At 46.6% G+C, this 27,394-nt stretch overlaps 1 protein-coding gene across 10 annotated transcripts in view; it reads right to left on the bottom strand.

The window, feature by feature from the left end:
• MACF1 (microtubule actin crosslinking factor 1) overlaps positions 1-27,394 on the bottom strand; it is a 246,318-nt gene that overhangs the window by 59,920 nt on the left and 159,004 nt on the right. For 9 of the 10 annotated variants that reach the window (XM_055082837.1, XM_055082833.1, XM_055082826.1 and 6 more), the window contains 2 exons: positions 24,788-25,283; positions 22,633-24,104 (listed from right to left, as the gene is read on the bottom strand). In XM_055082837.1, coding sequence (XP_054938812.1) covers positions 22,633-24,104; positions 24,788-25,283 — 1,968 coding nt within the window. Of the gene's footprint in view, positions 1-1,190; positions 6,786-22,632; positions 24,105-24,787; positions 25,284-27,394 lie in introns of those variants that run through there. The other variant, XM_055082840.1, reaches the window with a different exon arrangement.

A 27,394-nucleotide genomic window follows, 5' to 3' on the forward strand; every position in this document is an offset into this window, starting at 1 on the left:
TATGGATTAAGAAACAAGAGGTCCAGGAAAGGAAAAGTGACTGCTTCAGGATACAAAGTTTGACAAGATGACTAAAATGCCTCTTTTTCATAAATATTATTGTGCCTTATTAGGCTTTTAAAAACACACATTTGTATTAAAAAAACTGTTATTCACACATCTATATATGGCTTTCTTCCAACCCACCTTGGTGAATTCTTTCAACTAACCAACATATCTATTTGAAAGGGAAAGCGGGGGGCTTCCCTGGTGGCTCAGCGGTTAAGAATCCGCCTGGCAATGCAGGAGACACGAACCCTGGTCTGGGAAGATTCCACATGCCGTGGAGCAACTAAGTGCCTGCGCCACAGCTACTGAGCCTGCGCTCTAGAGCCCGCGAGCCACAAATACTGAGCCCAAGTGCCACAACTACTGAAGCCCGCGCGCCTAGAGCCCGTGCTACACAACAAGAGAAGCCACCACAATGAGAAGCCTGCGCACCACGCTCGCCACAACTAGAGAAAGTCCGTGAGCAGCAACAAAGACCCAATGCAGCCATAAATAAACAAAAAGATAGATAGATAGATAGATAAATAGATAGATAGATAGACAGATAGATAGATAGAGAAAGGGGGGGAGCATACTGATAGTAATTGAAATCTTCTATGTTTGGTGCGTTGAATGGATTATCTCATTTTATCCTCACTACCCTCACAGGGTTCTTCTGCCTTAACAAATGAAGAAACTGGAGCCTCAGGACATTTAACTGTCTCAGAGTGGTTAAAAAGTACTCCAAGTCTCACTCCAAAGTCCACATTCTAGCCTCTACCTGACTGCTGACATCACTGATGAATAAGCAGCCTCTTGATTTAGGAAAGAACATGCTTATTGTAAAATTCAAAAGCAGAATCACCCTTTCCTGTTAATAATCTTTTTTCAAAATGTAAGCCAAAAACTGTTTACATCCCTGTTTTCTTTGGGTTTTGCTTATGTCCAAATTAAAAACAATGAGTCTGAATTATAAAGTTTTTCAGCAGATAAAAAACACATTTCCCCCATAAACTCAATAAAAAGACCAGAAAAACCCAGACACCCCAAAGAGAAGCAAAGAAAGAACAATCTGTGCCCTTTCTAATCACCACCAAGTCAGAGAACTTGCAAATCTCACTTTACTCTCCAGATCCTTCCCCAACAATATGAGCAACAATTACCTCATTTGAATTTAATCCATCAACTGCAGCCAGAGGCACTTTCCCATGCAGCACTGTGCCAGTCACCTCTTTCATTCCAAATGCTGGGGAATCAAGGTCCTCCTTGATCCACATTCCAGCAGGGGAAGCCTCCTCTAGAATAGGACTTCCTTCTTCTAAGACAGGCACTGAGTCAGTATGGGCAGTATCTCCCTGGAAGGGTACGCCAGCAGGGAACACTTCCTCCACAGCAAGCACTGCAGCAGCCGGGGCGGCAGGCTCCCCTGCGGTGGGCACTACAGCAGCTGGGGCGGCAGGCTCCCCTGCGGTGGGCACTGCAGCAGCTGGGGCGGCAGGCTCCCCTGGGGTGGACACTGCAGCAGCTGGGGCGGCAGGCTCCCCTGGGGTGGGCACTGCAGCAGCTGGGGCGGCAGGCTCCCCTGGGGTGGGCACTGCAGCAGCTGGGGCGGCAGGCTCCCCTGCGGTGGGCACTACAGCAGCTGGGGCGGCAGGCTCCCCTGCGGTGGGCACTGCAGCAGCTGGGGCGGCAGGCTCCCCTGGGGTGGGCACTGCAGCAGCTGGGGCGGCAGGCTGCCCTGGGGTGGACACTGCAGCAGCTGGGGCGGCAGGCTCCCCTGGGGTGGTCACTGCAGCAGCTGGGGCGGCAGGCTCCCCTGGGGTGGGCACTGCAGCAGCTGGGGCGGCAGGCTCCCCTGGGGTGGACACTGCAGCAGCTAGGGCTGCAAACTCCCCTGGGGTAGGCACTGCAGCAGCTGGAGCGGCAGCCTTCCCTGGGGTGGGCACTGCAGCAGCTGGGGCTGCATACTTCTCTGGGGTGGACACTGCAGCAGCTACGGCTGCAAACTCCCCTGGGGTGGGCACTGCAGCAGCTGGGTCAGCAGGCTCCTCTGGGGTAGGCACTGCAGCAGCTGGGGCTGCATACTTCTCTGGGGTGGACACTGCAGCAGCTACGGCTGCAAACTCCCCTGGGGTGGGCACTGCAGCAGCTGGGGCAGCAGGCTCCTCTGGAGTGGGCACCACAGTAGTGGGAGGTGCAGGCTCCCCTGGGGTGGACACTGCAGCAGCTGGGGCGGCAGCCTCCCCTGGGGTGGGCACTGCAGCAGCTGGGGCTGCAGGCTCCCCTGGGGTGGGCACTGCAGCAGCTGGGGCGGCAGCCTCCCCTGGAGTGGGCACTGCAGCAGCTGGGGCTGCAAACTCCCCTGGGGTAGGCACTGCAGCAGCTGGGGCTGCAGGCTCCCCTAGAGTGGGCACTGCAGTAGTGGGGGCGGCAGGCTCCCCTGGGGTGGACACTGCAGCAGCTGGGGCTGCAGGCTCCCCCGGGGTGGGCACTGCAGCAGCTGGGGCTGCAAACTCCCCTGGGGTAGGCACTGCAGCAGCTGGGGCAGCAGGCTCCCCCGGAGTGGGTACTGCAGTAGCGGGGGCGGCAGGCTCCTCTGGGGTGGACACTGCAGCAGCTAGGGCTGCAAACTCCCCTGGGGTGGGCACTGCAGCAGCTGGGGCTGCAGGCTCCTCTGGGGTGGACACTGCAGCAGCTAGGGCTGCAAACTCCCCTGGGGTGGGCACTGCAGCAGCTGGGGCTGCAGGCTCCTCTGGGGTGGACACTGCAGCAGCTAGGGCTGCAAACTCCCCTGGGGTGGGCACTGCAGCAGCTGGGGCTGCAGGCTCCTCTGGGGTGGACACTGCAGCAGCTAGGGCTGCAAACTCCCCTGGGGTGGGTACTGCAGCAGCTGGGGCTGCAGGCTCCTCTGGGGTGGGCACCACAGTAGTGGGAGCTGCAGGCTCCTCTCGGGCAGGCACTGCAGCAGCTGGGGCGGCAGGCTCCTCTGGGGTGGGCACCACAGTAGTGGGAGCTGCAAGCTCCCCTGTGGTGGGCACTGCAGCAGCTAGAGCAGTCCCTTCCAGGGAGGATTCTGCAACAGCTAGTACATCCTCCTCTGTGATGGCCACTGAAGCAGGCGGAGTATTCTCCTCAGGAGCAGGCACTGCAACAGCTGGGGCAGCAGCCCTCTCTGTGGCTGATACTGCAGCAGCTGGGACATGTGTCTCCATGGTGGCCACTGGAACAACAGGTACATCCTCCTCTGGGAAGGGCACGGTAAGAGCAGCTATAGCAGTTCCCTCTGGGGCAGGCACTGCAGCATCTAGGGCATCTTCTTCTACAGTGGGCACTGCAGCAGTTGGGTCAGGCTTCTGTGGGATGGGTATCCATTCCTCCAAAATTGGCTCCGTATTACTAGCCTTGGTAACTTGTTCCTCCAGAAGGATATTTAGCAATGAATCGGAATCTCTCATTTCTGTTTCCCCTCCCTCCAATGAGGCCACATTCAGCTTGGGCTTTATGTCATTCACAGTTTCCACTCCATCTCTGCTATGTCCCAGTCCTCCAACCTGCAGGTGCAGACTCAGGATATCTGACTCTGGGGACTTCCTCTGGAGATCCTGGGAGACCCACTCTGGGAGGTCTCTAGGAAGATGTGCTGGGGCTCGGTCCTCCAGCCTGGCATCATAACCCAGTGCCTGTGCTTCACCATCCTCATCACAAGCTCCTTCCACGGACAACAATTCACAAAGGTCCACATCTCCCAAGGAAGTCAGACTGTTATTTCCTTGATTAATAGCTCCTTTCTCACCTTCCCAATGAATCTCATCTGTTAGTAAATGTGAATCATATGGTAACGCCTCTACTTCAGATCCTGAGGTAACATCTATTAGTTCATAGCTAACAGCAGAACGGAAGGGGACTCTCTCCACACACTCCTCAGCATTCCCCTTAACTTCACTACAGTCCAGCTGGGACAAACTGCCATTTTCTTTGGCCAGCTTGGCTTCAAAGCCTGATACATTTTCTTCATGAGAAGCCCTGTGATCAGAGTTGGACAATCCTCCTGGGTCTGGCTTTCCTGGTGACTCCACATCAGCTGGGTGTCTAAAGTTAAATTCCCCTGCAGTCTCGGGGCTAAAAGGCACTTTTTCACCCTCCTCCTCACTAACAGTGGAAGCATCCCTCACGGTATCAGAGTAGGCAGTAAGTTCCAAAGTATTAGGCACCTGAGAAGAATCCAGGGCATTAAAATAGTCACAATCCAACCCAGGATCAGCGTCCTTTGCTCTTACATTTAAAAGGCCTACATGCTCCTTTTCTAAGGCAGCCCCTGGAAAATGACTAATTACAAGTGAATTTTCTGCATCCTGGGATGGGGCCAGCCCTTCAGAAGAGGCTTGAGTCTCCAGCTCAACTAAAGGAGTTACTCCTTCTTCACATAAACACTCCTTTTCGAGTTCAAGAAACATCTGCACTGAATCTGTGTCAGAGAGCTGCTCTGAATTGGCAGGACCAACAGTGCATTCTAAATCTGAAACAAGACCCTCTAGCCCCTGAGCAGTTCTGTTTCTCAGTTCTCCTACAGCACTCTCACCTGTTAGAACACAACTGTAATCAAGCGATGCACCCTTGAGAACAGACGCCAAAAGGTTCTTAGCTGGATGTGGGTCATTAGAGCAACAGATCTGACCAAGAGCTAGGTGGTCAAAAGTCCCCAAGACAGCAGCTGAGAAGTCGGCTCCATCCTCCACCACTGCTACAGTGTTTGCTTGCTCTCTTTCTTCAAAAACATCTGCCAGGCTGTTCTTTTCCTTGTCTGCCATTAGAAAAGTCTTTCCTCTCTCTGACAGTTTCTCTTCCTCCCACTCCTCCTCAGCCTCCATCATGATCCATCGCTCATCCTCCTCAAACTTTAGCTCAGACTCTGTTTTCTCTCTCAGGCTGGGGGTTATGAGAATATGCAACTCTGGATCCAACAGCTCTTCACTCAGGCAAGGGGAGAGAGGTGGCATTTCTACAGTGCAAGCTGTGTCCTGAAGGGGGTGCTGCTTCTCGCCAAAGCCTCCCTTAGCCAAACTTTTCATGGCTCTGGGCCAGGTTGCACTTGAGAATCTGTGTTCCTGCATTACATCTGTGTTGCCACTTGCTGCTGCAGCTTCTGACTCTAGAGGCTGGAATTCACGGGGAGAGATCTCACCGTGCTGCTGAAATCTGAAGTCTTGGCAATCTCCACCTAAGTTTTTCACATCCTGCCCTTCTGGAATACCTATGGATTTGGACACATGTTCCAGAGTTACGGACTCTGACTGAGGTTCCCTGTGGTCCAAATGACCAGAACTTTCTATTAATGCAGAACTGGATTCCTTCTTCTCTTGCAAGCAAGGATTTGAAGCACCAGCTTCAGAAACCTCACTGAGAGAAGCTTCCATCCTTTCTGCAAATTCTGGGAAATTCGGTGGCATGAAGGACTTCCATGATCTCCTGTTAACATTGTCTTTGCGTTCTGCATTTGGCCGCCTTCTGGGTGGCACAGGTGCTGACTTCTGCACATCACTGCTTAGCTTTAGTGCATCAAATATTATTCTCTCATCCAACTTTTTGCCTTCTGGTGCTCTGGATTCAAAAACATTAGCTGCTGCTCCTAATGTACCATTGCTGGATATAGTACTTCCTTCTATCTTTTCCATGGTGCTTTTTGAAGTCTGATTAAGCTTTGACCCCTGGTCAATTTGTTCATTTATCCTCATTGTATCATATATAGATCGCTGTGGAACATAGCAATCCTCTATATAGCCATCCTCTTCCTCTCCTTTCCCCAGGCAGATGGGGTTCTGCCTTAAACAGTCCGGCCTGCTGAGTGGCTTGCCCATAGTTTTCACACAAGATGAACCATCAACCTTTAAAAAGTTTCTCACGGGTTCCCCCAAAACGCATTCTGCATAAGTTAAAAATCCTTTTACATGTTCGTAACCTCAAACCACCAGTTGGAACTTCCCTCCAGAAAGGCCTGGAAGTCCCACTTTGAAACCATTCTGAGAGACGCTCTAAGAAGAACAGCTTTTTCCTCACAGGTTAGCAGCCTCATAGTTGCAGGCAGATAAATGGTACAATGTATTCAACAAACAAAATAATTCCTTCTATGGCTTTTTTGTTTTTTTTTTTTAGAGCACTGCTCTTTCCAATTCAGTCAGTTAAAAAAAAAATCATCTGATATTGACAAGTCTTATTCAATATCTAGTTCCACTCACTTCTCACCCAAGCAGAGTTGGAAGCAGAGGATTTATATCGATTGTGTCCTTTAATAACAATGGCACAGCCCCTCTGGTCTTCAAGTATGGCCCAAGCTCCTAGGAATTCCTTTCATTTTATCCTCAGTTCCAGCCCTGGAGAGTCCAGCTGCTCTGAATTAGCCATTCGTCCTCCCTAGTTCGGGTGTTTGCATTTGAACTGGGCTGGCCGGCGGATATTCCTGCAACTTTAAACACAGGAAGTCCTTCATTCGCGGCCAGCTTGGGGCTTCCTGTCTCCAAAACATCATGGCATTGTTGTGGCTCCCAGAACAGCCCTGCGCCGTGGCCACCAAACAAGGCGAGTGGAGCCCGGCGCCGGGCCTTTTAGAGGCCGGCAGGCTGCAGCGGCGGCCGAGGGTCACTCGGAAGGGCTCGTTCAGCGCTGCTCCCCCACGCCGTGCCGCGCGCCCCGAGGGCCAGGGTTGCCTCACCGCAGGCTGGCAGGTGGCTCCCGGCCGCGCCGGCCTCCGGTCCCGCGCTCAGGAAGTTAGTTTGTCCCTCCGGCAGCTGAGTCCCGCGTGCTGTGGGCGCCGCCTCCCCCGCCGCCTCCAGTCCCCGGCCCGCAGCCGCCGCGCCGCGGGCTGCATGTCAAGCAGCCGCCTCTATTCTCCGCCGCCGCCGGCCCCGCCGTCCTCCCCGCCCGCAGCTGTCACGGTCCCGGCATGCAAACTTCTGGCTGGGAACAAAAGGCTCCTCTCGGGCCGAGCGGGGGCGAGCCCTCCTCCCTCGCGCCGCGCGGCCCGCTCGCCCGCCGCTCGCTGGAAGTGCTCGGCTGGCGGGCGGCTCTCCTCCCCTTCCCCGCGCCGCCCCGCCCGGGCAGCCCCCCTGGACGCCGGGGAGCGCGACGCGGACAGCTAGGGGAGGAGGGCAGGGGCGGAGCCGCGGCGGGGAGCTGCCCGAGCGGAAGGGAGGGGGCGGCGGAGGCGATTGGAAGCCGAGGCACCGAAGGAGGGGCTTCTGCGCGGCTCCTGGCGAGGGAGCCCGGCGCCGGCCGCTCGGCTCACAGGCCCACGCCCACCGCGCCCCGCCGGGCCGGAGGGAGAGCCCCGCCCCCCGAGAGGGCGAGGGGCGGGGAGCGACACCCGCGTGAGTCTCGGCCGCGCCGCGCAAATCCCCTGACAAAGGAAAGCCCCGCCCTCCTGCCGCGGGCCGGGCCCCCGCTGCCCCCGCCGCCCCCGCCGCGTACCAACCCGTCGGGCTCCTAGCCCAAGGGCGAGCGAACCCAGAAGGGGCATTCCCGCCGCCCCCCAGCCAGCCGGCTCTGGCGAGGGCCACTCTGCACCCCATCTGCCGGCAGGGTAGCGATGCCGCCCGCATCGCTCCCGGATTCGGCTCTGCCGCCAAAGGGGTGTCCCTAGTCCCTCCAATGTCACCTTTAGCGCGCCTCTGCCGGGCCCAAGAACACTCCAGCCTTAAACATGGCACTTAAATTCGGACCAAGTTATTGGATAAACTCCAGAGCTTCTCCCTTCGGCTCCTCACGTACGTCAGGTCTTGTTCCATTCCCCCACCAGGATTTCTTTGCCCACAAATGTGAATGGTGTTGATGACTGAAGAGTAGGGAATTGGGGGGCCGCGCGACGGTGGAGATGCTGGCAGCAGTGCCCCACGCCCAAATACCTGGGCTCCTTTATTGCTGGGCACATCCAAGGAAACGTGAGCTCCTTGGGGCCAGCTAAAAGCATGGGTATTTCAAGTCTCAAGATGGAAAATACTATAGAAAAGTGGCCCACAATCCCGTCCACAGCTTTTTGGCTTTTGAAAAGCCATCTAGGACTTCCCTGGTGGCGCAGTGGTTAAAAATCTGCCTGCCAATGCAGGGGACCCGGGTTTGAGCCCTCATCCGGAAAGATCCCACATGCCGCGGAGCAACTAAGCCCGTGCACCACAACTACTGAGCCTGCGCTCTAGAGCCCGCGAGCCACAACTACTGATGCCCGTCCGCCTAGAGCCCGTGCTCCACGAGAAGCCACTGCAATGAGAAGCCCACACACCGCAACGAAGAGTAGTCCCTGCTCTCCGCAACTAGAGAAAAGCCTGTGCGCAGCAACGAAGACCCAAAGCCGCCAAAAATAAATAAACACATTTATAAAAAGAAAAGCCATCTCGTCACCTGGTGACTGTTAAACAAAGAAAGTACAAAGGGCAACCCACGAAACTGTCCACCAGAGGCAGCTGCATATCTGAAGGGGTGTAATATGCTGCTCCCTTTGTGATGGTCATTTTCTGATTTTATGAAGGAAAAAATGTCTATTAAAATTACTGAATTGACCAAGTGGTCAATACAGATGGTAAAACTTATGGAAAAGTTATTTCTGTCCTTTACACAGACAGTAAGTGAAGCCAATAGTTGGTGTATGGAGATCTGGCAATGAAACCCTGAGTTGAGCCTTAGGCTTACTTGAGCCAGAGAGGTCCTTGACAAAAATGAGTTGTCAGCTGAAGCCTGTGATCAGAATTAAGCAACCAAAAGACTGGCAAAATGTCTTACACTTCATTTCTCACTTTGAAGCTGATCAATTTCTGCCCACTCAAATCCAGAAGACTCTATCTGTAACTGAAAGGGAGGATATGCAGACTAGATTGTGTCTTGACAGCCTTTCTAACTTGAATATTCTTTAGTTCTGAAACTGTTAAAGGAGCTGCCCCAGAATCCTAAGTCCTCCTGGTCCTATACTGCAAGACACTAGAAACACTGTCCTCTGAGGAACAAACAGCAGAAAGAACCAAGAATGCTTGACCTAGAGAAGGTTCCAAGCAATATGATGAAGTATCTAAAGGGCTGGAAGTGGGAGGAAGGAAGCTTGTTCTGGATGTCTACTGAAGCTGGCACACTAAGATCCAAGGGCAGATTTCAAACCAACAAAGAGCTTTCTCACAGCTATTCAAAGAATAAGGTGTCCCCTAAAGGGATGACTTTTCTGACCCTGGAGGTGTCTGAGCAGAAATTCAAGCAATCACTTGGCAGAGATTTGGGGAAGGAGATTTACAATTCCTCTAACAGTTTGTTCAAGATTAATTTTTTTTTAATAAATAAATTTATTTATTTTTGGCTGTGTTGGGTCTTCGTTTCTATGCGAGGGCTTTCTCTAGTTGTGGCGAGCGGGGGCCACTCTTCATCGCGGTGCGCGGGCCTCTCACTATCGCGGCCTCTCTTGTTGTAGAGCACAGGCTCCAGACGCGCAGGCTCAGTAGTTGTGGCTCATGGGCCCAGTTGCTCCACGGCATGTGGGATCTTCCCCGACCAGGGCTCGAACCCGTGTCCCCTGCATTGGCAGGCAGATTCTCAACCACTGCGCCACCAGGGAAGCCCTCAAGATGAATTTTAAGGTCCCTTCAAACTCTAACACAATGTGACTGGAAGGCTTGATAAACTTACAGATCTGATACTTTACGTTTCAGGGAATCTGGGTTTTAATTTTCCTTTAATTATTAAGTACAACTGGAAAAACCCAGGGTAGGCAATATCAATTTCACTAGCAAATCTCCCTGGCCAAATACACTCACTTATGTGTTGAGATATCATAACAGACTGTTTAGTGTGCCAGGAGCCCTCTGGTTGGAAGAATCTGAGCAATTCTGGCTCTGGACTAAGGGTGGGTGGTTATTCTATTATAAAGAATGATATTGATGTGGAATCACAAACTTCATGGCCAGAAATTCCTTTCCTGTTTCCTCACCAAGGCAGGTGCCAGTCAATTCAGTCTTTTCTTAATCCCTCCCCACACCTATCTACCTTACTCTCACCACTCTCGCCAATGCTCCATATTATAATGCAAATAAATAAGTGGAGCATTTTAGCAACTATGAAGTTCAGATTCAAATTACTTATCAGCTTAAGTCACACTCTCTGACTAGCGTATTAGGAGACCATTACAGATAAATCTCCCCAAAATTCAAACACAGCCCAAAATTGAAACACAGCCTTGTGGAAAGAATTACATAAAGTTGGCCAATTATCCCCCCTCCCCCGCAAAAAGTACTTCGCTCGTTGTGTAAAATCATCAGCTTGTGTTTAGAAGGAAAGGAGGCACAAATTCTCTTTCCTCCATGTCTTTTTTTTTTTTTTTTTTTTAATCTGTTCATGAGTTTCTCCTTAGTTTTGGTATGTGGAACTCTGCCAATAGCCATCTCAGTGACTGAAATAAATACCTGATACAGCTTTCAACTTCTTGTTACCCTGACAGCTCCAAAAACCAAAAAAAGCATCTGTTCATTTCACATGCTGTGTGTAAACTTTTAAGACGAGAAGTACAGGGAGCACCCCCCCTTTGGATGCTTCCCCCATTCCTATAACACAAATATCTGTGCTGATGCCAAATTTCAAATTAGTTTCCAATTAGTTGATTACAGAGTTCAAAGAATTCTCTACTCATTTCAAAATTCCTAAGAACAGAATTGGTGTCAGATTTTCCTTTGGTGAACTTGGAAGAAAGAACAATCCTGGCCCTTCCTGCTGTATCCTAATTAAAACAGCAAGGTGGAGTCTCCTCACACCCTAACACAGCTCCCTTTCCAAGTTTTGGACTTGGCACTTTGCCTTTGTCTACTCCAGACTTTTAAACCACCAGCCTCCTAGGAAAATCTGGAGACCCTAGATCCACACTTCCTCAGATTCTATATTGTCTTTTCATCCACCTCTCTCTCTTGGAGGATTAGTACTGACTAGAGGGAGGGGACAGAAGACTGGTTGGATCTTGCACATTTAAAATTTACAAAATGCCTTTCATCTTAGGATCTCTAGACTTTACAAGCATTTATTTAGTGGCAAGTGGAAATTCCACAGTATTCGTCTGAACCTGTTGGGCATCAGTCACTACCATCCTTTTATTACATAAAGATGGCTACAGAGTGGCTCATTAAGCAATGCAGCATGATGTGAAGCTTGCTTTAAATGGGATACTAAGGATTTTGATGCTATTTGAGTTCTCGTGTATTTTTGAACTCATGAGAAAACTTTCCACACACTCTTCAGGAACTCTCATGACCTCTGTAAGCCCTTTCCTGCTTGTAGACTTTCCAAAAGACAGTGTATTAATCCCTCTTTAGCCACTCCCCAAGACAGTAGTGATGACAAAAGCACAGGGTTTTGTTAAGTGAGAAAAGGCCTAACAGAAGAGTGGGAGGAAGGAAAGCAGGGGATTACGGAGGGAATCACATTTACTCATTAGGATCTGGATATACAGAGACAGTAAAGAAGAATTTCTAAGTGAAGGACTAGAGGCAGGAAACCTAAAGAGGTAGGGACCCTAAAGAAGCAAATTCAGGGTTATCATGGTTTAAGTTATAGGATATATGCAAAGGGAAAAATGAAAGGTCAGAATGGTAAGTAGCTCAAGGCCAGTTCACGAAGGCCCCTGAATGCCAAGCATGAACTTCTGTTTCAGAACACCATGACTACACCAAGACTTACTTATTTAACTTACCAGGGGGTCATGAGAGTTACTGAGTGGTGTGTGGAAAGTTTCCTAAGAATTTGAGCCTGGCTGCTCATTCAACTGCCATCTAATATATATTATTACATTAAAAAAATCCAAATCCTTAAATTGCAAATGACGCTTGGGGTGCTAAACTTACTTTTCCAAAGGAACACAGCTATGAAACACCTAAGCTCTTAAGATTTGAGCCTAGGTCTGCTGATACTGCACTGGTATCAATATGTATAGAACAGAGCATAGCTGGGGAAGATGGAAGGTGCAACAATCAGATAGGAGGGTTACACAGTTTAGGTAACAGGTAACAAAAGCCCAGACTCGTGAAACTGAGGAAGGGGGTGGTAAAGAAATTGCAGAGGTAGATGATTTGGAGTTTACAACAACTGATCTGATAGAAGGTAGAGGTTAGGGGGAAAAATAAATTTAAAATAAGGCTGTCATATTACTCTTGGATGACTGAAGGCACAGTAGTACTATAAAACAGCAGCAGGGAGGGAGAAAATACTGAAGGAGACAGCACATTCCATGTGGAGCATACTAAGTGTGAGGGACTCAAAGGCTACCCACGTGGAGGTGTCCAGAAAGACTGAAGTTCAGGGCAGAGATAGATACGTGGAAACCTTCTCTTGTAGAACAGTGAGGGGTTGGACATCCTGGGGCTGAGTGTGGAGAGAGGGGAGAAGAGGGCAGATGATGGGATTTCAGGCACCACATGTTGGGGAGGTAGAAAGACAAACCAAAACAGAAAGCAGAAGAGCAGCCAGAGAAGAAAATGGGGAGAGCACAAGGTCAGGAAAGTAAATGGACAGGAGGGTTTTAAGAAAGGAGATATGATGTTAAATGGTGCACAAGGAATGAGGAAGACAATGAGTTAGACAAGGCAAGAATGGTTTCAGTGCAGTGATGGGGGCTGGGTCAGACTGTAGGGGATTAAGGATAAGCAGTGGTGAGAAAGTAAGTATTGGTCCTCCCTTACTGCGACTCTTCTTTTGGCTTCCATTACACTGTGCTATACTGATGGTACCTTTCTAGCCAGTCCTTCTTTTGTGTCTTTGGGCTCCTCTTCCCATTCTCTTAAGGCAAGTAATTCCACAAGGTGTAGCCTTGATTCTTTTCATTTGTTCAACAAATATTTATTGGGATCTACTATGTGCCCTAAACTATGCCAGACACTAAGGGAGAAAGTGATGAGCAAGACATGATCAGGAGCCTACGTTCTAGTAGAGGAGACACATTCATTTTAATTCAACTGCAATAAGTACTCTGAAGGAAAAGCAAACAGTGCTATGAGAGCATCTGTCAAGGGCCCTGATGTGGTCTGGAGGTTCAGGGGAGGCTTCCTTGAGAAAGTGACCATGTGGGCTTTCACTTAATACCAAGAGTAGCCTTTCCAATTCTAGGATGGCATGACTTCACAACTTTCACAAAGTAGCAACTTCACAAAGGTGCTTAGCTATTTCTATGAAACATATCCCTGGGCTGAATCTCTAAGGAATCTTGCTGTAGGGGTCCTCTCTCCAATATTAGAAAAGGAGGTAAAATAAGTAATACAGAGTCAAGAGATTTTCGAAAACTTTCATTTTGTTACTAAAGCAATTCTTATCACTGATCACAAACAAACAACTTAGGTTTGAATTTAAAGAATTAGACCCAAATCAGAGCTCTTTCCTCTGGGAGTGAACTGCAAGATGAGAGAGATATTAAATGGTTTACTTGAACGGATGCAATGAATTCAAGCTGGAGAAGACCTAAGACAGGTTCAATTTCTTTGAATTCTTATCTTCTTCTTCCCTTGCTCACAAATACACGTAACCAAATACTAGAAACATATATTTGCTGGAAGCTTTTCTGTAAAACATCTTGATCTGGTATATGTGCTTGGCAGAGAGATTAATTATATCTGTGTTTTTAAGCTGCTTCCTCTGAAATTAAGCTGGTATTTTTCCCCCTCACATCTTAATGTTGTAATTAAAGATTGATGAATATTAAGAGGTGTCTCTCTCAAAGATGCTGACTTGGTAGTTGCCATTGTATGGCAACAGAGGAAGGTAACATGGTCTCTGCTAAAAGCTAATTAGGCCAAGGACCCTGAGATCATTAAAGCTGATCTGCTAGGTAACTGAGTGACTAGGGAAGTCACTGAGCTGGTAATGGCTTCTGGTTAATTCTGGTTAATGATTTGAAAATAATACTGATTTGTAGAGCACATAAGCCAAGGTCAAAATGGTCTCAGAGAAACTTGCTGGCTGTGGGATTCTGATATCAATGAATGAATAAATTAATTAATAACCATGTATATGTATGTATGTGTACATACAGTATATTTAAAGCTGTGATAAGGAGTCATGACCTAAACCTGCCTATGTATTGCTGGTATAGGGCTGGAAACGAGCTCTTCATTTGTTCCCCAGAAAAACTGCTCAGGAAGGCTCTTTGCCCATCCACCTGTTTCATTGCTGTCATCAAACTAATTTACTTTATCTTCATCATTTCCATTTTTTCAAGAAGAAAATAAACTAATTTAATCTGGTGCTGGGTCTTAGATCAAATCTTCTGGGGAATGATCAAGCTGTAGGCACCAAGGGAATAACTTTTCTTATTAAAAAGATTTCATAATATTATAATTTGTGTGTCTGGATAAACTTCTTAAAAGAATATTATCATTTATTGAGCACTTAATATCTGCCTAGGGTTTTCATCTACAACACTTCATTTAATTCTCATAAAAACCCTAAAGGTAGGATTTACCACTGTTCACATTTTATAGTTGAAACAACTATACAGAGAGGTTAAGTAATTTCCCCCAAGGTCACTCAGCTAGTAAATGATAGAGCCAGAATTCAAAGTTGAAGATTTCTGCCACAACCTCGTATTCAGTTTTTCTCACTACGCCAAGCTGAACGAAGTATGAAGATTCTTCTTGGTGTCAACTGGTTCAGTAAATGACAATGACTCTAATGTAATGGGTAACTACAAGACAGTATTTCAGAACCTGGCTTTCTTCAGGGGCATCTAAAGTAGTAAATTCCTTAGTTTTACTTTGTTCAGGCTAATACTGAAATGAAACTGTGTTCCTTTAACATATGCTAACTAGTAGAGAAGGAAGGGAGCCCAGAGGCAAGATGTAGAGGTGAGGAATCCAGGCTAGGATTAGAATTTCTCAGGACACACAAGGATTTACCTCAAGTGTTGCGGAACAGTCAGCATTTTGAATCCTACAGCTCACGTGGCGTATGAGAAATAAAGAGCATTCACTCAATCAGTCAAATATTCACTAATCTCCAACTATGCATATACTCATATGCTAACTACTTTGAGAGACACAAAAATGGATATATTAAGATGAGGGATGGGACAATGCATGTAATCATTAAACGCCGAAATTAGGCAGTAGATGATGAAGGCCAAATGAGTTACACATATTAAGTGATTTAAGAGAACGGGAGAAGTAGTGAGCTAGCCTCGGGGGGGGGGGGGCGTGATCAAGAAGGTTTTGAGGAGATCAGGTATGAGTAGAAATCAAATAGGTAAAATGAATAAGGAGTGTTTGGGATAAGTGGATGGAGTGGATGGTCTATATAGGAAACATGACGGGATAGATAGTACGGATCAAAAATGTGGTTTCTAAGACTGGAGAAGCAAAAAAGTGGAGGCACAGATACAGACCAGTTTTGCAGGATGCCACCACTTAATCCATCAGATCGGATGGCTCCTGCATTGATCTGGGGGAAGGATAAGCACTCACAGAAAGAAGGGTGAATACAGACAGATGCTAAAGGAAAACCATCTTGGAGGCCCAAGTTTTAGAAGGCTACAGCATAATTTATGTCTGTTTTTTCCGTGGGAACCATGTGCATACACGCTAGCTGTCCAATCACACTAGCTCTCTGCATTCCTAACAGAGGATCTTTTGTTCCAAATAGCAAGGCTCAAAAGAGACAAAGTCTGATAAAATCACACTGAGGTCAGTACTCCCAGCTGGTGCAGGGCTGATGCCATTCCATAACACACCCTACAGGAAGCAGCTTGAGATACACAGCTGATTGATTTCCACAGCAGGAACCTTGGGGCAGGCAGGGTGGGGTGGGGACTGGTCGAGCATGGAGAGAATTCTTTAGCCACTGACTCAAATTAGTTCACCAAGATCCTGACTTGATCCAACAGATCTGTACAAGTCATTCTCAGAACCAACACTGTTTCTTAACTAAATTTTGAAAAAAGGGAGGAAAACCACGAAGCTTCCCTGGGCAATGGGACTATTTTCATCAGTTAACGCTTACTTGTTATGGAAACTGAAAAGGGCAAAATATCAAAACCCCCTATATTTCTAGAAGTGGGTTGAATAACCCTTTATTGTAAGGGGCTATCCTGTGTATTATAGGAAATTTAGCAGCACCCACTAGATGCCAGTAGCAGCCTCCCCAGTTGTGACAGTAAAAAATGTCTCTAGACATTGTCAAATGTCCTCCAAGGGCCAAAACTGCTCCTCCCACCCCCAGTGAGGGCCACTGGTCAAGCACGAGCTTTGGTGCCAAACAGATCCTCCCAATCCCGGCTCTAACATTTATTTGCTCTGTGCTTGAACAAGTTACTCTAACATCTTCAAATCTCAGTTTTCTTACCTGCAACTGGGATTTTAAATGTCTGATTTACGGGGGGGTTAGGATCGGAGCTACTTTAGACTTAGGTCTCTCTTACTGTTCTTACCACTATATCACCACCACCGCAACTCTTTGTGCCTGTTTCTCCTACTGCACTGTTAACTAGAGACTATCTGAGACCCCAGCTCTCACCACAAGGACTGACCCAGAGCAAGTGCTCAGTAAGGATGGACTGAAAGGAATACAGAGCCCCTTCCTCCTAACCCCCAAAAAGTGATCCACGGACCAACACCTTGCAGAACTTATTCTCATCCCTGGGTGGCCAAAGTTCTGAAAGGTCCACATTTCAAATCACAGTACTGGTGGTAGGAAAATAGCTTGTGAAGGCCCAGGGGATAAGTGTATCCCATTAATCTTCCACAGCCACTAACAGAGACTGGTATTTGAAAAGCACTCGGTAGTGGCACTGGCAAAGTAATAAGGAAGGTGGGGAGGGAGCACATTCTCCCCATAGCTAGGTTTTTCCAACCAGGACAGCTGAGACTTGGGAAGAGTCTGTCTGGCAGGAGACAGCCTTTTGGTGCAGTAATGCTTTGGTGCAGTGACCTGACCTGACCTGACTCCCTGTGGGACTGATTTTATTCCTGGTAAACCAACCACCTCTAACAACAAAATGCCCTTAAAAGCAACTCATCGTACTTCCGAGAGAATCACCACTTATGGCTTGTGTGCCAGCCAGCTAGCTGGAAAGTGCCCAGGACTAGGCTAAGGCTGAGACCACTTACCATGCATTCTAGACACAGCGAGAAACAGCCCCGTTCTGCAAGTCTGTGCTTATCTCAATCATGTCCACTAATCAAAACTCAACAATAAACACAAGTTCTGCACAGGATAAATTCTAGTTTTTCTGGACACACATCTTTCACATGATGATCAATCTTGGTTGCAAATGCTACATGCTGACACTACATGTGAAGAATTTCAGTAAACTCAAAGAGAAACTCCTCACTCCTTCCTTCTGGTTGAGGATATATTCGCTTTTGCTTTAAAACCTTCCCTCTGCTATCAAACTTTCCAGACAGATTTTTGTGAAATCCATCAACACTTTCTTGACGCCCTTCCATTTGATTTTACTACCTTCACGGAGGCGTGAGGCTCCTTCACGATGATGTAATGGCTACAATCTTGGGATTTTGCTTGTGGTGCTGATATTTAAAATACTAATGGCAATACTTTAAAATGGGGCTGGAAAAAGTTCAACATGAAGCAAACTTAAGGGTCTTAAAGGCTCCTTCACCTTCTCCCCACCCAGCTGCTACGGTGTGGGTGGAGAGGATTATTACAGAGCATTGGAATTCTTGGGGAGGGGGAGGGAGGTGCAGAGGGGGATGGTCACATAAGGGTTATAAATATCAGCAGCGAACTGTGAGCTCCTGGGCTGAGAACAGACTGTAGTCTCCCCTTAAAGGCACAGAGCAAGGAAGCTCCCTCAAGTATTTCCACAAAGGAAGTTCCTCTTCTCCATAGAAATGCTCCATCAGCTGAACACCTGCAACAACCACTCTACGCAAAAGAAACCGCAGATGCCAGGAAAAGTGACGAGATTTTTTTAACCAAACACAGATCAGCACCAGCAAAAATAAAGAATCCAGGGCCCAGCCTAAGGGTGTTGCTAACTACACAGTCGTAATCAGATTACCAGAAGGTAGCTTGCCACGTCAATATTTATCTTAACGAGCACCTTTTCCAACTGAGTCCTAAATTTCCCACATACAGGTGGCAATTTTCTCCTATCTAGGGCAATGGTTCTCAACTGAGGGAAAATTTTTCTTTCCAGGGGACATCTGGCAATGTCTAGAGGCATTTTTGGCTGTCACACTGGGGAAAGGTTGCTACTGGCATCTAGTGGGCAAAGATCAGGGATGCTGCCTAACATCCTACAATGCACCGGACAGCTGCCCACAACAAAGAATCATCCAGCCCAAAATATCAGGAGTGCTCAAGTTGAGAAACCCTGTTGTAGGGCATTCGTCTTAATTCCTTGGACCCCAGTAGTTCCTACTGGAGTAGCCTTGTTTAAGGAAGAAGGAAAAAACCAAGGCAGGCCAAGGGTCAGCAAAAGGCAGGGCAGGCAGGGGTGGTGAGGGTCTACTCATCTTATCTTGACTGCTATAAAGCTGGAGATACCTAAACCTCCGGTGACAGACAGGTCACACCAAGTGTGATTTCCTTTCTCTCCAAGGGCAGGTAGATAACGCTAACCTCACTTGCTTTCTTCTCTGGTAAATCTAACTGGCAAAGAAGCAGATGAGCTGATACTTTACTGTCTTTGTAATTATTTGAAAGTAAGGAGTGAATATCTATCATTGCGCAAATTGGCAGTCTCTCAGCTCCATGGCAGGCCCTGTCCTCCAAGAGTTTTCACATGTGCTCACAGTGAAGCTTATGCTTGCTTTCCATGAGGCCAAAAAATCAGACGAACAGGTTTATGGGGCTTTCTTGTTCTGGCTTCATAGCAGGATAGAGGTCCCCAGACAGAAGCTGCAAGTGTATGCAGTCCCTGACCCTGGGCTCTACTCAGACTGAATCAGGACTGAGAACAGTCCTAAGAAAGCCTGCTGCCTTACCTATAGCCCACCAAACCCCAAACCTCCACACGTCCTGACTGAGAGGGGCGTGGTTCCTGAGGGGGGTGCAAGGGAGGGGCTGGTGTAAGACTCAGAATGATCTCAATTCTTGATTACAAAACCTACATAGGGAATTTCAAAATGAGGAAAGCTTCTTGTTATCATCAGACTTACAGATTTCTTCTCCAAATCTGGAGTCTTTCTCTTCCCTTCCTAGGAAGGTCACCCTGGGGGAATTCTTTGACTTAAGTTTCAGTGAAATAAAGGTCCCTCCTTTCTTGTTATACTCTAGTTACACATATACAGTTCCTTTTCCTCACTAATCAGAGACTCTTGTTCAGGAAAACAGAATTTCCTGAAGAGGTTAGCCAAAGTCTTTTCCTTCCAGTTTTCTGCAAACATGCTCAATATTCTCTTTCGTGATTTCTGGAATGGCTTCGTCCTTTCTACTTCCAACAGACAGCAGAGCCCAGTAGAGCGCCTAACTCAGGAGGTTTGAGGTTTTTGCCTGTTTAGTGGGAAAGGACTCTCTTCCATTCCCATCTGATAGGTCCTCGCTGGCTGTCCAGATTCTATCAATTATTTAAAAGCAATCGAGGGAAAAGTCTTTACTAGGAATAATGACTTTCAGTTTTTCACATTCATTTAAGAAGGAAATAACTTTTCCCAGAGGCTAACTGCCTTTCCTAGCATTTTTCAGCATGGTTGCACAGTCCCAAGTACGCCTGGGGTTCTCCACAGAGCTGACTCATTTGTCTATTCTGACCATCCCCAGTGGAGTCAGCTAGGTCAAAGCACAGCCCACATTTCCGTCTCACAGATTCATACCCTCTTCTCTACAGCAGATTCTGTGCTGAGAGCGTGATCCCATAGTAAAAAGACAAGAGTTGAAAACTTAAAGCGAACACTGTTTTTTTAATACGTACCTTCATCTCTGTTTTTTCTATTAAAAACAATTTGAATCTGAAAGCAGAGTCACACTGTATGCATCTGGTCTGCTGCTGGTGTGAGGGGAGACTAATCTATCGCTGGACTACTCAGCACATTAACCCAGGAACTCAACGCTCAGATCATGAAAATGACTCAGTCTTCAGAATGGGTCCAAAAAGACCTTCCCTTGGCTCAGCCTCTAGGGAACTGTGAACTGACACACAGAGCTTTTCCCTTCTCATTGTTTTCACTTCACGTCAGCTCAGCATGAGCTAAGCCAGTACTGTGTTCCTCCCCTCCTGCCTCAAAACCTTTGCTGGGAGGAGGCAAAAACTCTTCCCAAAGCCCTTGACTTTACAAGGCGGACCTGTGGAACCAGGCTTCCGATTTGCACCCCCAGCTGGAGGAGGGTACACACGGGCGCCCAACTTCACCACCCTCCTTCTCGCACTCATCTTCTCATCTTGCCTGGTCGCCACCAGCTCCCTGCAGATAAACACATTGGCCCCAGCCGCCATATCCACAGTATTGGTGGTGGGAGGCTTCTTCTTAGAAAGCAGCAAAACAAGTCTGTTATCCCAAGCAACTAAGCAGCTACTGAACCCTGAGCGCTGCTGGGCTACATACTAGGATACAAATAAAATACGGGAATGTCTAATAATTTCTCAAAAGCTTTCAGCAGCATCAAAATTCAGAATGTCTCTAGAAACCAAGGATTAAATGAAAAGGAAACAATCACTTGTCCTCAAATCCAAACACTATATATGCCTGCCTGTGGATTCTTTTTTATATCCTAGGTCATATTTAATACAATTTTAACAGGCTTGTTTAGTTTGTTTTCTAGCTCACTGAAGATCGGAAGGAAGGGACAGACTGCTCAAGGCAGACTCAGTGACAGCAGTGAAAAGTAAAGCAGTGAGAAAGAATGCCTGATATCAGGGTAATGGGGGAAAAGGCAGAAACCACATCCCCCCATGTATACATACACATACACATACATCCAACCCAACCAGTACAGCAATTAGAGGCCCTAAACAAGGACTTCAATACAGAACTCAAACTGCATGGTAATTTAAGAACATTTAGTACAAAGCAGCCTCACCATAGTAGAGAACAGTATAATCTGTTTAGTAATGTTAACCTGAACTCATAAAAACTTACACACAATATAATGTTTAGGAAAATGAGGCAAATATAAGTTAAAATAATTCCATATAAACCAGAATCTAGTTTGATAAAACTACTCTGGGCCTCAAGGGATAAGCTTCAATTTTCTAAAAAACTCATTTAGTTGGTTAGACAGTTGATTCTAAGTAACCCAGATCCAAGTAAATCAGATAAATGAAGCATGCCTGTAGCAGAGCCTCTCCTTTTGAGGGGCTTACAATGGAAGAGGGAAGAGAAGCCCACGTGGTGAAGCAGAAAAGGCCACCCAGCCACTGGATTAGGTGTGGGCATTTCCCAGAGGATAACATGTGGGCTCATGGCTTTGAACCTTCTCTCCTTCCCTTTCCTCACCCAGGGCCTCAAGAATCCCAAATACGACGACGTGTGTTGCTCCACATTGCACTGTAAGGGGGTCTTCAGCCAATGTCTCACCTCAGTGTGCTAAACATCCCCCAAGCTAGAGGGCCCTTCTGAAACAGCCACCTTTCTGCATCTGGATCCTGTCTACAAATTTGTGATCTTTTTCGGGACCACGTGGCTCTGACCTGGCGTCAACACCACCTTTCCATCCATGTTTTTAATAGGAAGAATCCTAACAGGCAGGGACTCTGAGAGAACAGATTAACTCTGATGGCAGAGTGTTACTGTGTAAGTAGGAACAATCACCACTGGTGATGGAAGTAAGGTATCCTTTCCAAATCTACTCCAGGCACCAAGAAGGAAAGAGCAAGCAAACAGGCCTCCAGTAGGGAAGCGAGGCGCTTTTAGGTAAGTCTTGGGGTGAAAGGCTCATGCAGTGAGAGCCAAGACCCAGCAGACAGCCCTGGGTTCCAAACCCAGACCTGGTAAATTTGCGCTTTTGAGTCAACTCCTCTCATCTTCCCAGCTGTTCTAACATAGACTCACAAAATCTCAGGACTGGAAATTCTGACTCAGGCAAAGAATCAAAATATTTTTGCAGTTAAGGCAGTGCTTCTCAAACTCTCGTACGGGCAGAGAACTTGTGCTCTTGAGGAGTCTAAGGTGTAGCCTTAAGCACTACTTGCTACAAGTGGAAAATTTCTTTGAAGTGTCATGTTTCGTCTTAATAATTCATGAGAATTTTTCATTTTGTCTCATAATACATCAATAATTTTCCCTCAAAATCTGTGAAAAAATCCACACTTTAGCAAGATGAGCCCATGTTTATCTCATGGATTCTCATACCTCGATATGAACAACAGGGCCCTCAACAAACATTCACTACTGTTACAAAATTGGTTAATTTGAAATCTCAAGAAATCATAAGAGAAGATTCTTAGAGTAAGAAATAAGGTTTGGACATTTCTTTCTATACCCTTAATTGGTTATAAACATTAAAATAAATTACAATAGAAAAATGTTCAAACCAGTTTCCCAGAAGTCCAAGAGACTGTCTAGTCTCCAAACTGTGTGCTATGGTGGTGATGGAAGTGAGAATAATGAAACCAGGGACAGAAGTTAAGATGTGTACTCAATCGGTCTCCAAGTCACAAGAAAAGAAATACACATATTAGACAGAAAAAGATTAAAAAACAAGGGTAAGACTTACTTTAAAATCTGCTAATTGTTGGTTGATGACATCCACCTCGGTCCCCACTACCCACTGGAGCGCCTCCCCCTCCTCTGCCGCTGTGGTCATGTCATTGAGGGCTTTCAGCTTCCGATAGAAGTCCTCGACCCGGCCCAGGGTCAGCTCCAGCTGCTCCTGCCGAGCTTTACTCCTCTCCATCAGTTTGCCACACTGTTTGCTCAGGGCTTCTAGTTCCCTCTTGAGTCCTAACAAGTCCAGAGTCCCTTCTTCCTCCAGCATTTGTCGGCACTCTGCTTCGGAGGCTTCTATGTCTAACTTGAGGGCTTGGATTTTGTTAAGGAACAGCCGTACATCCTCGATCTGGGACTGGAGGCTATCAGTGTCTCTGCCGATAGCACCCATGCCATCGAGCTCATCGTCCAGGTCTGCCAGCTGAGAAAACATTTCTCGGACTCGGCAGTGAAACTGGCCAATGCCCTCCAGCTTGTTTTCCATTGCCATGCAACCACTGTTCACTCTTTGCTTCACTTCTAGGAACTCCTGCTGGGTGACCTCAGCTTGATGCAGAAGTTGGGAAGCATCAGATCCGTCCGGGGCATCTTCTACCAGGCCCCGAGTGAAGTTCCTCAGATAGTCCACCTGTGGCTCCAGGGTCTGCAGCACTTCCTGTTGGGCTCTTAGCTTCTCCAGGTTCTTGTTGCTGCAGGCTTGAGAGCCAAGAGCATCAAAGATCTCAAGTTGGTGTTTGGCCCCTTCAACTTTCTTTTCAATATTCTTAAAGCTTTCCTGGAACTCCTTGAGCCTCTGAGTCATTTCTTCAAGGGACCCTGTTTTGGCCTGTAGCTCTTCTGTAATGGAATCCATGTTCTGGTTGATCCCAGCCTTCTCATCCCGGATGTCATCCTCATCTGTTTCTGAAGAGTTGATCAGAATGTCAGCAGCGCTGTTCACGATTTCTAGCAGGGAGCGGCGCTTTTCCACCTCACTCAGCATAGCCTTTGATCTCAGGAGACTGGACTCCAGCTGCACTGGATCCAGAGTGACCCGCAAGTCAGACATCTTGACCTTACAATCTTCTATCCATGGCACGAGATCCTCCACGTGCCACTGATATTTCTGAGCTTTCTGCAGACAGTCCTTGAGCCTGGACTGTCTGTCTGCAGTTTTTTTACTAAGCTCTTCCCAATGGCTTTTGAGCTCAAAGAGCTGGTTTTGTAAAGTTTTCTTCTCTTCTCCAGGAGGTACAGAAAGAAGCAGAGATTCTCCTTCTGCCACAATCACCTCATAGGAACCACTGTGTTGGTTAAGGTTCTTCTGAAACTCTTCATTCTCCTGTAGCTGAGACTGTAGCCGCTCTAATTTTGCAGAAATTGGGCGGTTTTTTGCTTGCTGGCTTTGTTTGTCATCCAACCAGGTTCTCAGCTCATCAAACATTTGCTGGAACTGCTGGGTGCTGGCAAGAGCTGCCTGGAGTCTGTTCATGCGATCAGCTGAAATGAGAAAATCAAATTTAAATCATCAAGTCTGAACATGGCATTTAAAATGTTTGCTGAGAGTACATGGTCTAATCTTCGGAAAAGGAAACTAATGCTAATTGAGGGTCTACCATAAAAGAAGCACATAGCAAGGCTCTTTCATATACTATATCCTATTTAACTCTCACATCAACCTTGTAAGGTGATCTGAGTAACAGAAGTAAACTTTTAACTTCTAAGCTGGTAAAAAGCCATAAATGTTTCTAGAAAAAGAGGCAACAAATTAATGACAAATTTTTTCTTGTATAAGGCCATCCTAAAAAGTCTAGAACATGTTCTAATTTTGTATATATGGTATATGTGTGTGCGCGTACACATACAGTATGAAGAAAATAAGTGAGTATCAGTGAAAGTATGTGTGTAACTCCACCTGTAAGTACCTCTATGAATCTCTACCTGCTGGCTAGACTTATATTAGTGTTCTTATCTCTTAGATTATGGTGTGTAAAGCTTCACATATTGCTAGTGCCCAATGAATGTTTAATGACCACGGCAGTCCTCACTGTAGGTGGACAAAGGGATAGAGTAACACTATTCTGAGTCCAAAAGCTACTTAAGGGTCGCCCTAGATTCTTGGGACCACTAATCCACTCCTCCTTTTGGCTTGCCACTAATAATGGCAGCAGTGTATTCCTCACCTGCAAGGTCTTCTAAACCTTGGAGAGGCAGGGCAACAGTCTCCAAACGCTTCTTCAGTTCATCCTTGAGGTACTGCTCTCCAATGAGCACTGAAAGTTCATCACAGAGTGTCTGCGCCTCCTTAATCTTATGGTCTAACTGCTCCACGTCAGATCGAATCTCACTGGTCTCCTCCAACTGCTGCTTTACAGCCTCAGGTTGGGTGCTGATGGCCGACTGGCCACTCAGTCGCTGTCTGACTGCCTTCACTTTCTCTGACAAGTCCTGGAGCAGTTCCTGGTACTGGGTGCTTTTGACAATAGCCTGGTCAATTTGGCTGGAACGGGAATTAAGTTTGTCAGTCAGCTCAATCCACTTCTGATTGATGCTCTGGAGCTCCTTCTGTACTTGGCTGGTGGAAGGAGAGACATCTCCAGGGCCTGTTAGGATGCCCTGAGCTGCCTCGTTCAGCTGCTCATGCTGTTGCCTACGTGCTTCAAATTCCTTCAGCATAAACTGTAATAGAAATGACACCAAGATGTTTAGAGAGAAAAGACAGATCTAAAAACACTGTCAAAACAAAAACTGATTTTGGATTGTGCCAAGCAGTGCCAACTCCTTTTGAAAATAAACCAGAAAACTCCAAAGACCAGGCTACTAGGAAAATGCAGTATCACTTTTAACAACTGCTTAATAAAAACCTGTTTTGAAAGGATCATTGATTGTGTCTATTTTATTTCTTTTCCTTATTTGTCCTATACTGTTTCAACATCAGTTACTAAGGTTGGCCTTGGTTGGGAAACCAAAGTTTGTTTACTGGATGGGCACTTGTCAGCTTTGCCAGGCAAAACCCAGGCCTCTGAATTGGGAGTTTGGAACCCTGGGTCCCAAAGTGAGCTATATTACTGGCTGGGCTTGCCATTTCAACTCTTAATGCCCTACTTTTCTTAGTTCCTTTCTCGAATTTCCATCAGCACATATAATCTGCACATTATAATATAGCACAATTAGATAAAAAGCTTCTTTAAAGCAAGTACCATTCCTTTTTATTTATTTCTATTCACTGTTTCACTCATCAAAGAAGTTGAGATTACAGGCTCTGTAGTTAGATGCCTGGGTTCAAATCCTGACTCCATCACTCATTAAACTGTATAAACTTAGGCAAGTTTTTAAAAGTTCTCCAAATCTCAGCTTCCTTATCTGCAAAATGAGGATAGTAAAGTACTTACTTGACTGTTGTTAGGATTAAACAAGAAAACTTATGGAAAGTACTCAGCACTTACACTGCATAAAAATAAATACGATAGGACATCAAGGACTAACAGATGTGTAAATAATGAACTATAATAGAATGTAACAAAAGTTAAAATGATAAAATGCTGACGTGAATGTGGAATTGTGACAGCAAGAAGTAAAGGTGGTTAATTCCTCCGGGGATGACAAGAGCAGAAGAGGGAAATCAGGAAAGGCTTCACAGGTGACACAATAAAGAATATGTGAGTTCTCCAAGAGAACAGAGAGTAAGGCTGGTTCAGAGAAGGGCCTGGGATTAGCAAAGGCACAGAGATCCTGAGATCTATGAGTGCAGTGTGTTCAGGAAAGAACCCATTATCTGGTGTGGGAAGAAGCCCAGGTATATGGGGGAAGAGCTGGCAAGACAGACTGGGACCAGACTGTGAAAAGCCTCATGCACCACAGTGAGCAGGTATTTGAACTGTGTTCAATAGGCAGCCAAGAGCCACAGAAGCCTTTTAATATATTCAGATATATGATTTAAGGGGATAATTTGATAATTGTGTAGAGGATAAACTAGACCAAGAGGCCCTTTAGCGGGCTGCTGCAACGGAACAGGCCCAAGATCCAGCCCACCAGCATTTAGAGTGGAGAAGAAGAGAAGCTTAGAACAGTGGTTCTCAAATTACGGTCTGGTGGCCCCTGGCAGTCCCTAAGCCCTTGCATGGGGTCAGTGAGGTAAAAACTATTTTCATAATAATACTAAGATGTTATTCGCCTTTTAAAATTCTTGTTCTCTCCTGACATCCGATATCACAACAGATTGAGTGCAGAAGCAGATATGAAAATCTGTGAGACTGTTCTATTAGCCAGACATTTTTATTTCACTTCATTTCATTTCATTTATCGCTATGCCTTGCAGGTCTTAGTACCCCGACCAGGGACTGAACCCGGGCTCTTGGCAGTGAGAGCGCGGAGTCCTAACCACTGGACCGCCAGGGAAGTCCCAAGCCAGACATTAAAGAGATTTGCCAAAGATATAAAACAATGCCACTCTTATTCAATTTTTTACATTTTGGAAAATGTTATTTTTTCATAAAAATCTTATGTATGTTAGTGTTATGGTTGTATCATCATAATTTTAAAAATTAATTTATAAATACATACTTCAAAAATTCCTCAGTGTTTTAATACAGTTAATATTAATATATATTAGTAGATAAACACAAGCTCTTTGGGATCCTCAATAATTTTTAAGAGTGTAAAGGAGATATCTCACACGGGTCAGAATGGCCATCATCAAAAAATCTAGAAACAATAAATGCTGGAGAGGGTGTGGAGAAAAGGGAACCCTCTTGCACTGCTGGTGGGAATGTAAATTGATACAGCCACTA

This window comes from Physeter macrocephalus, chromosome 3 (assembly GCF_002837175.3).
Source record: "Physeter macrocephalus isolate SW-GA chromosome 3, ASM283717v5, whole genome shotgun sequence".
Classification (NCBI taxonomy): Eukaryota; Metazoa; Chordata; class Mammalia; order Artiodactyla; family Physeteridae; genus Physeter; species Physeter macrocephalus.